This window comes from Myotis lucifugus, unplaced genomic scaffold (genome assembly GCF_000147115.1).
Source record: "Myotis lucifugus unplaced genomic scaffold, Myoluc2.0 scaffold_537, whole genome shotgun sequence".
NCBI lineage: Eukaryota > Metazoa > Chordata > Mammalia > Chiroptera > Vespertilionidae > Myotis > Myotis lucifugus.
In genome coordinates this window covers 481,401-494,916 of record NW_005871585.1, presented here as the reverse complement: position 1 = coordinate 494,916, position 13,516 = coordinate 481,401, and the positions used below count along the sequence as shown (strand labels likewise).

Genomic DNA, 13,516 nt, shown 5'->3' with positions numbered 1-13,516 from the left:
TATCAAAGAAATCTCATAAATGCTTCTGTTTTGACAACATTTTAGTACTAGAAAGAAGATAATTTAGAAGATAATTATATTATTTCATACAATAACTTTATATTTTTCTTTTATTTTGGCTGCTAGTAAATTACTTCAGAAATGTAAACCTTTCAAATTCAATAGATGAATGAGTGTGTTGATAAGCTGGAGAGGAATTTGGGAATGGAACTAGTGGATTAGTTGAATTGCATTTCTGTAAACATTAAGTAACAAAACAAAATCCTATACTTGTTTCTTGCTTTATAGTTTCCATTCTGGTATTCATTCTTTTTCCCCTTTTTCTCCCCAGTGGATCAGGCAGATCCATTTGCACATGTGGCTGCCCTTCACTTTGACCAGATGCTTCAGAGGTTTGGCTCCCCCATCATCATCTTGAATTTAGTGAAGGTATGATGTGCTCACCTTTGCGGTTATGAAGTTCAGTCACCCTGGGCAACCTTCTCCCCAGCACCGAGGGGTTTGACAGGCTGGCTTTACCTTTCCCCGGAGGAGAGACTTGTAGACTTAACATGCTCTGATGGCTTACTGTGTCTGAGCTGTCTGAGCTGTGTTATGGGTTGACTCAGCGAGATAGACCACCGACTCAGAATTTAAATTTAGGAACCTTTATTAAGCTGGCCAGCTGTCTGCAGTTCAAAGCAAAGGCTGAACTGCAGCCCTGACTGCAAGAGTTACAGCATATTTATTTGCAAAAACTACAAAGTTACAAAGCCTTGTTTACACAATTTGTTCCCGACACAGTATAGCATTATCACCTTCCTATCTATGTTTTCCAGGAACAGAGAGCACAGTATATTGAGGAGGGACCATGAGACCATATCTCAAGGCCTGACCTGATGTCAGTACCTTCCTATCTGTCTGTTCCAGGAACAGACAGCACAGTGCGCCCCGATATGCAGCCCAGTACAGCTGCTGTCCTTTGACTTCAAGTCATGTGGCCTATTCTGTGGGTGCCTAGGAGAATCAGTGATATGTTTCCAAGGGAAGAGTGTGATGTGATGTGTCAGTCTCCTGATTTCCTTGAGTGAACTAGGTATGGGTAACAGTTTGCCTTAGTTTCCAGGACAGCTTGGAGAGGGAAGTATGGAGATCAAACAGCCACAGCCCGGCCTTGATACAGCTAGTTCCCTTGACAATCCAGAAGCTCTCTTGGCAGGTTAATACATAGTAATAGGACCTAAAGGCTAGATTCAGAAATGGGGTGCTGTTGTGGCTCGAGAGCAGGTGGACAGAGTGGTGGCATAGCCCCATAGTTCTCTGCTTCCTTGTCTGAGTACACTCTGTGTGCTCACCGTATCTTGTGTATGAGTAGGCATGCAGGTCAAAGGTCTAGGATGGAGGACAGGGAGACCAGATAATAAATTGTATCTGTATTTGTTGCGTAGAAGTGAATTGACAGAATCTCAGTCTGCAGCCAAGAGAGTATGGAAAACAAGGGTTTTGTTATGGTTGTGGCAGCAGCCAATAGCCCAATAGCATCTGAGATTATTTTGAGAGGTTGGTTAATAAATATAACTCATTTTAATCAAACCCAAGGAATCCTGTGTTCATGTAGTCCATTGTTTAACAAGTGTTTTTGAACTTTTTTTTTGTGCCGGGGCAACCATAGAAACCATCCCTGCCTTCTCAGAGCTAACAGTCTGTTGGAAAAGACGATGAAGTAATGCGGAGATACCCAGACGGGGTAGATGGTGCTGTGAGAGCTTACAGTGGCAGAGAAGTCTTCCCTGAGGAAGCGATGAGTCAGTGCAGCCCAAAGGAAGAGGCGTTAACTAGTCAAAAAACCAGATAATAGTATTCAACTCAGAACAGTAGGTACTGAGCCCCTGAAATAGGAACAAATATGGTGTGTTTGAGGAAGAAAAGGCCTGTGTGACTGGGGCCCAGAGAATGAGGACAGGAGAGCCCGTTGTGAACTGAGACTGAAGAGAGAGTTCTTGTAGGGTGCGTTAAGGCTGGTCTTTATCCTGAGAGCAATGGAAAGCCATAGAAGGTTCTGCATGGTTGAGAGGATTGTGATTAGATTTATGTTTTGAAAAGATTGTCCTGACCTCCACATAGAGAACAAATGGATTGGTACAAGGCTGAAGTCAATGCTGGAAGACCACATAGGAGGCTATTATAATTATCCAGAAAAGGGGTGACTCTGGTTTCTCCTAGAGTTGGTGTGGTAGAGATGAGAGAAGTGGACGGAGGAGGTGGATTTGGTGAAGGGCAGGATTTAAGGCGAGGGAGAGAGAGATGTCAGGCTTGCTTCTCAGGTTTTTTACTTATTCGGGTGGGTGGATGGGGATGCCATCCACTGACATAGGGAACGCCGGCTCAGTCTGTGGGGCAAGATCATGAGTATGGTTTGGACATGCTGAGGTTTATGTGGATCGGAGTCCTCTAAAAGGAGGTGCAAATAGGTGTTCAGTTTGCGAGTTGGAAGCTCAGAGGAGAGGTCTGGCCGAGATGTGACTTTGGTGATTCATCTGTTGCAGGTGCTCTCTGAGGCGTGGTTACAGATGGGATGCCCATATGCAGGCTATTGAATGGGAAGAGGGAAGGGCCTTTGGTCCAGTCTTGAGGACCTCCAGCTCTTACTGTCCAGCGAGAGCCGTCTGAGTCTCTTAGGGAATAAGAGGAAAAACAGATAAAAGTAGGAGGAAAAGCAAATGAGTGCTATGTCATGAAAAGCAAGAGAAGACATGTTTCATGATGAGGAAACTAAGTGGTCAACAGTGGGAAATGTTGACGGGTCAAGTCAGATGAAAAGGGCAGAGCTGCCCATTGGTGTTACAGCACCGAGGAGACTGACGGAAGCAGACTGAGGCGTGGGGTGAAGGTGAGCAGCGGTGGCAGTGAGTACAGTACCCCCGCCCCTGCCGGGGGAGCACTTCCTGCTGGGGGTGTATCTAGTGAAAAATGAAGACAGTTGGTGTTTTTATCACTTTAAAAAAAGAGATCATGATGATGTGTTTAAAAGACTGTGGGGAGGATCCATTTGAGATCCCCTATGAAGCACAGGAGAGAAAATCTGAAACACTGAGGGAGGAATTATGTTCATGGGATTTCGGAGAATAGCAGGGTGAGGGCCGTTCATGGGATTTCAGAGAATAGCAGGGTGAGGGCCGAGTGTGTGTGTGTGTATGTGTGAGTGTGTGTGTGTGTGTGTGTGTGTGTGTGTTTTAAATCAAGGGTTTGAAGGAACATGGCCTAAAAGTGGCCAGGCTAAGGGGGAGGATGGTAGGGAGGGGAAGCCTTGGACAATGAGCAGTCAGTTTCATTTCTCCCTTTGTTGCTCTTTGGTTTATGTAATTATTGCATCCTACCAGGGGTTGACTTTGTAAAATAAATCATTCAGATAGAGATGCATCAGTTTCTAGACTTTTGTTCACATTAATTCAGAAGTTTCATTTTCACGTCTCTCCCCCCTGTCAATTCAGACCAATATAAGGCAATAGCTGGATGATCTGTAACCTCAGCCTAGTATTGAACAGTAGCTATAATATACATAATTGAAAAATTAAAGTAAGACAGTTCTAGTAACAAAGACCGTCACGAACACTTTTCTAGCAAATGTATAGAAAATAAAATGTTGATAGTATAAAAATAAATTATTGCTAAAGCACTAAATTATAAGGTATTATTGGAATAAAATATTCACCTAAATTGTAGATATTCTTCATGTTACAGAGTACTGATAGTTGGTTAGAAGCTATAGTTAAATGGAGATTCAGTCTATGACCTTTGAAATAATTCTCTATTAAATATACAGATTCAGGAAATAATATTCGATACATATAATTTGTAAAGTGTTCTCTTGCCCAGATTTCTCAAAAGTACATTTGGTTTTTGTTTTAATATTGAAAGGCCAGTCTATTTTTCCATTGTCATAAAAATCCTGACAGTAACTAGAGATTAACTAAAAATAGTTTGGAGATTAAGTAACTGTCTCGTGGAATAGAAATAAAATTTTGTTGTTTTTGTCATTATTTTATTCATAGGATAAAAGGATATTTATTCAGTTCACTGGGAAGACATCCGTATTAACTTGTGATTAAGGAGTCAAAGAATGTGTGTGTGTAGAATGATACCAAGGACATTTACTCTTTATTCTGCCTCTATATGAAGTTACTAAAGTGAAATACTTTCCTTAATTTCTTTTCTCTTTTACCCTGTGTTGTGAGCTCCCCACCCCTAACCCCCCCATCTTGACTGTGGAAATTTGAGGCACTGGTTGAGAGACATTTTGCAGCAATCCACACACCTTCAGTGCCGCTACTGGGGTCCATAGAAAGTCAGCCTGAGATCAAGCATAACTGTACATCAGAGGTTTTTAATCTGGGTCCCTGGATGGCCCGTAGGAGGGGCTCTGAATCCTTTGAAATGTTATGCAAAATCTAAGTGATATGTGAAGTTTTCATTTGGTTGTTAAAGGGGTCTGTGACCCTAAGGAGGTTTACTAGCCCATCCACTACCACTGTGGGCAGACAGTGCATAAAGCAGATTCTTTGCATAAAGATGATCAACGGTTGATTAAATAGTCTTTTCTCTCCATCTCATAAAATGTCAGATTTGACATAAGAATTTTTAAAAGTTTTTGTTTCCCTAGTTGATTTAAGTGCTTTTGAGAAAAATTCCAGATATATAATTTAATTTTCTCAGATGCAAAAATAAGCTGAATATGTGTATCCTAAACTGATATAACACTGTTTTAAATCAACTCTTTTCTACTTTCTCCATTTGATTTATTTAGCTGTACAAAATAGATATTCTTTTTTGTTTCCACAGTGGTTATCTAATTAATTTCATGACAACTAAAAAGTCATCACATATGAGTGAGAGCATGTGATAGTTGTCTTTCTCTGACTGGCTTATTTTGCTTTTCATAATAATCTCCAGGTCCCTCCATGCTCTCACAAAGGGTGAGAGCTCCTTCCTTTTTACAGCCACATAGTATTCCATTGTGTAAATGTATCACAGCCTTTTAATTTTCTCGGGTAGGTTTCATGTCACTATATTTAAGATGTAGGCTTTTTGTCTCATCTTGTCTGAAAAGTAAAAATGTTAAAACTCTGTTCCTCTGATTTAAAGTAATTAGAACACTGAAAATGTTTAATATTTGACAAAGGAACGAGAGAAAAGAAAACATGAGAGAATTCTGAGTGAAGAACTCGTAGCTGCTGTGACGTACCTCAACCAGTTTCTGCCTCCTGAGCACACCATTATTTACATTCCCTGGGATATGGCCAAGTACACCAAAAGGTGAGCAGAGAGCAGAAAGCGGATCTCTATGGTAAAGTAAATGTAACTCTTTCAGTTCCTTTTATGAACCTGCTGAAGGGCTGTTGAGAGCTTAAATTAATAGACCAATGCTTTTTTTGGTCCACTTTTAAAAAAAAAATATTTTTATTGATTTCACAGAGGAAGGGAGAGGGAGAGATAGAAACATCAATGATGAGAGAGAATCATCTATTGGCTGCCTCCTACATCCCCCCCCCCATGGGGACTGAGCCTGCAACCCGGACATGTACCCCTAACCAGATTCGAACCCAGGACCCCTCAGTCCACAGGCCTACGCTCTATCCACTGAGCCAAACCAGCTAGGGCTTCTGGCCCACATTTTATACCAGTTATAAATTCTCTTTGAACTAGCTAGTCGTTTCAGATCTCTACTCCACTCCCTTTCCATAAAGGCACTCATTTCACTTTTTTCTATTTTATTCTCTGGGCCTGTTTAGTCACTTTCTCTGACACCTTTCAGATGATCTCACTCATGGATGAACCTGCAGTAGCTCCCCAGTGTTTATAGTAAATCCACACTCCTAGATGTAATGTTAAAACCCATCACTGGGTTGGTTCCAGAATGTAATAACGTTTTTATTCCCTGGGCTCTTCTGTTCCTGAAAAACTGAACTTCATGCTCTGCCCCCGATGTGGCAGCCAGGGTCTCATTCCTGAGTCTTTGTTCTTGTTATTCCTCCCCTCCCCCCTTTCCTCCACTTCTACCAAGGGTGCTTTCCCACGTCTTTTCCTTGTCATGATCTGATTCGGAACATCTCCAAGGAACTTTCTTTCATTAACTTTGCATTGTCTTTTTACTCATTTACTAGGCATCATACACAGTGGGTTTGTTTTGAGGTCTTAAAAAAAATATTACTTTATTGTTTTGCACTTAACTCATTATACCTTTTTCTAAATAATACCTTTTTCTAAATGTAGTTGGATACACCCACAACACACTTTCCCTAAGTATAATAAGCCTGATTACAGGGTGGTGCCATTCATGTTAATTAATTTTCCAGCCTTTTCCTCACCCGCCACCCACACTATGCATTGTGCTGTCTTCACAGTCATTTTAGTCATGTTGTGAACACGCATTGAGGTGACTGATCTGAGGAGTGCGAGGCTTTGGGGAAGCTCTTGCAGGGATGTAATATGCCAAGAGGAACGTTTGCCAATAGTTTATACTAACTTACAGGCCCTTCGTGTCCCTTTGTACCAAATCTTATTAGTTATTGAATATACTTTGTATTCTAGAAATTGCTACAGTGTCCCTATTGAGTACACACCAGAGATTTTTAAGATGAAATCCCTGAATATCATTACTATAGACTTTATTTGCTTTAGATGTGAGGATAAATAGGTATTAAAACTTGGGTTCTTCTCACTTTTCTCATTCGTCCTCCTGTCCGCAGCAAGCTGTGCAATGTTCTTGATCGACTGAATGTGATTGCAGAGAATGTGGTGAAGAAAACAGGTTTCTTTGTAAACCGCCCCGATTCTTACTGTAGCATTTTGCGGCCAGATGAAAAGTATGTATGGCATTTAAAACCTTAAAATATATTAAAGAATTTTTCTCTATGGGTTAAAATATGCTAAATATGAACAGTTTATACTACTTGGAAGATGGGTGAATTTATTCCTTTGGGGAGATGAGACAAGTGTCCTAAGGGACGCTCACTGTGGGCATCAGATTTCCTCAAGGGCTCTATGCCTTGACATGGGAGCCATGGAGTCTTTGTATCTTGCTTCATGGAATAAACATGATATAAAATATTTCTGTAAAGTAAAATTTTCTACAGAGAATTCTATTTTTCAGTATTAAAAAGGAGCAGGAAAATTTTTTTCTTATAGATGAAATACTAATATTTTTATGAAAATAATACTTATCATTGTACTATAGTTAGTCATTTGCTCACAAATATTTCTTCATTACCATTATGTAGTAAAATACTTTGTGAGCGTCTCAGATCAAGGATCTATGTTTAATTTACCTTTTAAGGAACCAATGTTAGATATTTTCAGTTAACAAAGTTAATTATAATGGTAAAAAAAAAAAAAAAAGCCAAAGCAATGCAAAAAAACAACCAACTGCTTGGCCGGCGTGGTTCAGGGTTGAGCATCGACCTATGAACCAGGAGGTCATGGTTTGATTCCTGGTCAGGGCACATGCCCCGGTCATGGGCTCGATCCCCAGTGGGGGTGTGCAGGAGGCGGCCAATTAATGATTCTCTCTCATCATTAAGAACTCAAAGGACTTAGCCCATTATACTTATGACTGTGACTTATTACAGAGAAAGGATACAATGCAAAATCAGCAAAGGGAAAAGACACCTGGGCAAAATCCAGAGGCAATCGGACGCAAGCTTCCGGAGTCCTCTCCTAGGGGAGTCACACAGAACATGCTTAATTCCCCAGGCAGCTTACTGTGACAGCATGTGTTGCCAATGAGGACAGATTATTCGAGACTCAGTTCCAGGTTTTTGTTTGTTTTTTTGATATATTTTTATTTCAGTGAGGAAGGGATGGGGAGAGAGAGATAGAAACATCAACCATGAGAGAATCATTGATCGGCTGCTCCTGCACACCCCACACTGGGGATCGGGCCTGCAACCTGGGCATGTGCCCTTGCCAGGTATCGAACCATGACCTCCTGGTTCATAGATCGACCCTCAACCCACTGAGCCACACCGACCAAACAGTGCCAGGTTTTTTGTCTGTCTGTTTGTATTGGAGGCTGGTCCCGTAGGCAGTCTACTTTGCATGTACCAACATTCCAGACTCCCAGAAGGAAAGGGGACATTCAGCAAAACCATATTGTTTCTACAAACAGTTTAGACCCAGTGAGTCACTCATGTCTGTTTTGGGATGGTGAGAACTCAACTTCTCTAAAGCCAGCCAATGGCCAACCTTGTAAGTAGGCCTTTCTGAGGATAGCAGTCAGGCCTGCTATGCTAACTCTTTTCTTCATTGTTTTATTTTATTTTATTTTTTTAAAAATATATTTTATTGATTTTTTTACAGAGAGGAAGGGAGAAGGAGAGTTAGAAACATCGATGAGCGAGAAACATCGATCAGCTGCCTCCTGCACGCCCCCTACTGGGGATGTGCCCGCAGCCAAGGTACATGCCCTTGACCGGAATCGAACCTGAGATTCTTGAGTCCGCAGGCCTATGCTCTATCCACTGAGCCAAACCGGTTAGGGCCATTGTCTTCTTTTAAATAATTAAAATAAAATATTAACATCATGATAGCATACTTAGAACATATGCCCATGCAGTCACTAGCACATGGAGAAGAACGTAAGTGGGAAGGAAAATAATAAGGAAATCTGCAAAAACCACCAAAGGAATGTAACGCAGCTCCATGAAGAAAAGCTGGAGGAGATAGAGAATCCGCACATTGAGGGGAGAAGACAGGCTTGGAAGAGTTTATTTTTAATTTATCAGAAAGATGCCCTGCAATTGTTACTCATCTCTATAGATGCAAGCAAGAAATCAGCTTCAGTTAAAGCAAGAGAAGTTTTGGTTGAAGATGGGTGACAGAACGCCAGAGTGTGGGGCCGTGGGACAAGCCAGATGCTCCTTTCTTAGAGGGAGCCTTCCATCTCAGTAATTTGCATATTAACTTTCCCAAAAGATGAAAGTAAGCAGAATCAGCTGATGATGTTGGCTCATTTAGCTCTGTTGGTTTGATTCTCAATAACGACCTAGGAACAAAAATGAATACAGGTTACAGTATTAAATTTTTTAAAACATGTATTTTTATACAGGTGGAATGATCTGGGAGGATGTGTGATCCCCACTGGTCGCCTGCAGGTACGGACAACTTTATATAAATAATGAATAGAATCTGTATCGTAGTATATGACGTTTTCTGAAAGCAACCATTGAGAGACATACTTCTTATTTAATGCAGAATTATTAGTTACTTGGGAGTAATTTTTAAAAGCCTTACTGCTGGTGTTTAACTCCTACAAAGCTACAAAGGACATACAGCTAAAATAATAATGGCCTATAGATTTTTTCTGTATATTATAAATTTTATTATTGGAAATAGAAACATAGCCGAAATGTGAAAAGAATAAGTTAGAATGACTTTGGAAAATGATCCAGGTATGATCACTATATACACTAATTATGCTTTAAGGGTAATATGGCCTCAACCACTGAATATTTGATTTGTACAGTAAAGGAAACATCAGGAAAAAAGCACATATTTTACTAATTGGTACATGTGGAAAATGTTTGTTATGTGTTTTGTTAAACTAAGGAAGAAAATTCAAATATAGACTGGAAGGTGTAATGATGCTGTTGCAGCAATAAGTGAGCAGCAAAACAAAGTACCACAGACTGGGAGGCTCAAACAACAGAAAATAATGTTTGCCGAAACCGGTTTGGCTCAGTGGATAGAGCATCGGCCTGCGGACTGAAAGGTCCCAGGTTCGATTCCGGTCAAGGGCATGTACCTGGGTTGCGGGCACATCCCCAGTAGGAGATGTGCAGGAGGCAGCTGATCGATGTTTCTCTCTCATCGATGTTTCTGACTCTCTATCTCTCTCCCTTCCTCGCTGTAAAAAATCAATAAAATATATTTAAAAAAAAAAAAATAAGTGAGCAGCAACTATAGCCTTTCATAATTTAAGACGTGTTCATTATACCCTGCCTACAGATTTCTTCTACTTCTTAAAGAAAAGAGATCTAAGTAGGATGGAAGTCATTTTGCTGACTGAATAATGACTAAAAGTCTTAAGGTATTTCTCTTTTAGACTGGTGTTCTTCGAACCAACTGTGTGGACTGTTTAGATCGCACCAACACGGCGCAGTTTATGGTGGGAAAATGTGCTTTGGCTTATCAGCTGTATTCCTTGGGACTGATTGACAAGCCTAATCTGCAGTTTGATACAGATGCAGTCAGGTAAGCCTTAGTTTCTGCCTTTTGAATGCTAGTAATGACAGAAAGCAAACCTGATTAATAATAAGGACTTTTTTTAACTTGTTTGTCCTTTTAGCTTCTCAAAAATTATGTTGCTAATTATTCAAGTTAATTCTGTAATATTTCTATTAAATACTTGTGTATTGTTGGTATGGGTTGTTTTGTGTGTTAATTATCAATAAGCACTGTGTCCTTTAGACAAATCCAAAGTAAATAAATCCTAACTAATGGGTTATTAAAAAAAAACAAATCCAGACTACATTAGGAAAAATAATAATGTGCCTTCATACATTTTGAACTTAAAATAGAAGACATATAAATAATTGATTCCTCATTAAGGATTGTTGTCTTCACTGTGCATTGGATCCATGGCATTGCATAAAGTATTGTTTCTTGAAAATACAGTGAGAGCTGTTATTGGTCATCTGCAATAGTCAGAAAGGCTGTTGAGGGAAGTGATCAGCTTACAAGTAGCCAGGTCCGCAGGCATCGCTGCACTGAAAGTCTTTAAGAGGCACTTGAAGAAACATACGTTTCAAACATGTAGTTTCATGAAAGAATATGGCCTATCTGTCTGTGACCAGAACATGTTCTTCTTCTCAAAAGGCAATTCAGAGAGAACAGAAAATTCTGCCGTGGGAGGTAAATTGGTCTGGCAGGCTGCAGGTAGTTAGACATCTTGTAATAAGGTAGAACTGTCTGGCTTTGGTGGGTTGTTCTTGGTGTCCCTGCTTCCTTTTTAGTGTTTTCTGTGACTTTGTTGCTCATTAGACAATTCCTATAAAATATAAAATACTTTGCATTTGTATTTCTCTTCAAAACGTTGAAGGGTCTACTTGAAAGGAATGGATCAGAGAATTTATACAGTAAAAGCCTTGTTTTGAGTCTTTGACTAAGTGAATAATGTGTAGTACTTTTTCTAAAATTCTTTAGTGTTTGTATTTCTTTTGCTTAGGTTATTTGAGGAACTCTATGAAGATCATGGGGATACCCTGTCCCTTCAGTATGGTGGCTCTCAACTTGTTCATCGTGTAAAAACCTACAGGAAGATAGCACCATGGACCCAGCACTCAAAAGATATCATGCAGACCCTGTCGAGGTATTACAGCAATGCTTTTTCAGGTAATTCTGGAGTATTAGGCACTTCTAAGACTTATACCAATGGGCATTTTTTCCATATATGTGTGTGTGTGTATGTATGTGTGTGTGTGTGTGTGTGTGTGTGTGTGTGTGTGTGTATGTATATGCTTTTATTTAGCTATCTGGTTAAGTAAAATGCAAAATTAAATGTTTAAAAAGTTTAAGTAAAATAGAATCTGTCACTTAGAAGATGCTCAATAATCATTCGTTCAATAAATGCATGAATAAACTTTGTATTTTAAATAGGGCATGTTTGCATTTTGCCACCCATAATGGGAACTTTTACATAATGCAAAAGTTATTTACAAAATATATTGATTCCCTGGCTTCTGTCTCTGTATTTCTGTTTTCTTTCTATCTATCTATCTATCTATCTATCTATCTATCTATCTATAAAAAGCCAGCAACCCGAATGCTGTAACAACCGGAACAACCAGTCTCTATGACACCCACTGCAGCCAGGGAACCTGCCGATCCAGGGTGGGGCTGGCTGGCCAACCTCCCACCACCCCTCCCTTATCCCAATAGGGGGTGGGGCTGGCAGGCCAACCTCCTGCAGCCCCTCCCTCTGCTGGTCCCACCCCAGATCGACCCCCCCCACCCTGATTAGGGGCGGGGCCAGCCGGCCAACTGCCTGTGGCCCCTCCCCCTGCCTGGGCCTGCCCCCCGATTGCCCCCCCCTATTGGCTCGTGGCCCCTCCCCCTGGATGGCCCTGCCCCTGATCGGCCCCCACCCACCAATCGGGGGCAAGAACTGGCCAGCCAACCACCCTCAGTTCCTCCCCCTGGCCGGCCCCACCCCCAATCAGCCCCCACCACCCCAATCGGTCTGCGGCCCCTCCCTGCCCCCAGCCGGCCTGGCCCTGATTGGGCCCCGATTGGGGTGGGCCGGCTGGCCAACCTCCCGCCGTCTCCTCCTCCTGACAGGCCTGGTTCAGATCTGCCCTGATCAGGGCCAGTCCAGTACCCCACCCATGCACGAATTCATGCACTGGGCCTCTAGTATGTAGATAAAAATGTTTGAGGGCATTGAATCATTATTATTTTTAAAAGATTTTTAAATAGATTTTTAGAGAGGGAGAGAGAAGGGAGAGAGAGAGAAAAAGAGAGAGAGAGAGAGAGAGAGATATGATATCAAAATATCAATCTACTGCCTCCTGCACACCCTCAATTGGGGATTGAGCCCACAACCTGGGTATGTGCCCTGACTGGGAATCAAACTGACACCCAACCAATTGAGCCATGCCGACCAGGGTAAATCATTATCTTTTAAATAGGATTCATAGTCTTGACAATTGCCTAAGAATGTAAATATCATGGATTTAAAAAAAAATAGCTAGAAATGAATGGTAACATTAACGCTAAGTTATTTTCTTATTTATGACTTGCAAATACTAAAAGTAACAAGTTGTTAAAATGGCACTTTTCCCGCCTCCATGCTGATGGAATTTCCAATGCAATAGATTTCACAGACTAAAGTGATTGTGAGGCAAATCCCCATGCATAGAATTTACAGAAGCATGTGCACTGACTGATTCTGTGAGTCTTAGGCTCATGAACCAGATCAGGGATAAAAATGTGTACAGAATGTGGAGAAGAAAGATTGGTAAAGAGACTCTTTGAAGGGAACTGTTGCCATGTAGTGACTGTTACTGCCCGACTTCTTTACCGCAAGCCTGGAGAGAGCAGGCTTCAACAGGACTCTGACAAGCTGGCTGCAGCGTCCTGCTGTTGGAGGGACCCCATGGAGCTGCTGGCTTTGCACTGCTGTGCAGCAAAGCTGAAGCAGAGGGACAGGCTGGGGAGAGGGCTGCCCTGCTGGAAATGCCTTCCCTCGTAATGTTGGTTGGACCAAAGGGTCCTTGAAGGTTTACTGGTGGCCATGGGGGAGGCTGCTGGCATGGGGTGGCCTAAGTCCTGGTCAGAGGGACCTAGCAGCAAGAACCAGTGGGTGACCACTGAATTCATAAAGAAGGAATTGTAAGAAACTGACTGATATGAAAAGATGTGTGTGCCCACACCATGGGAACTGTAAGAGAGTCTCTGGTGATGGGAACTTTTGAAGTGGGCATGGAAGCATCCACAAAAGAGTCATCTTTCAGTATTTTTTTCATGACCAGAGAAAATGCAA

The 13,516-nt window shown here is 41.4% G+C and overlaps 1 protein-coding gene across 1 annotated transcript in view; it reads left to right on the top strand.

Moving 5' to 3' along the window:
* Positions 1-13,516, top strand: part of FIG4 (FIG4 phosphoinositide 5-phosphatase) — a gene marked incomplete at its 5' end in the record, with an annotated part of 87,048 nt that overhangs the window by 20,708 nt on the left and 52,824 nt on the right. Inside the window, 6 exons of the mRNA XM_023745333.1 lie at positions 332-429; positions 5,159-5,292; positions 6,726-6,842; positions 9,083-9,128; positions 10,079-10,227; positions 11,201-11,367. Of these exons, the coding sequence (XP_023601101.1) occupies positions 332-429; positions 5,159-5,292; positions 6,726-6,842; positions 9,083-9,128; positions 10,079-10,227; positions 11,201-11,367 (711 nt within the window). The remainder of the gene's footprint in view (positions 1-331; positions 430-5,158; positions 5,293-6,725; positions 6,843-9,082; positions 9,129-10,078; positions 10,228-11,200; positions 11,368-13,516) is intronic.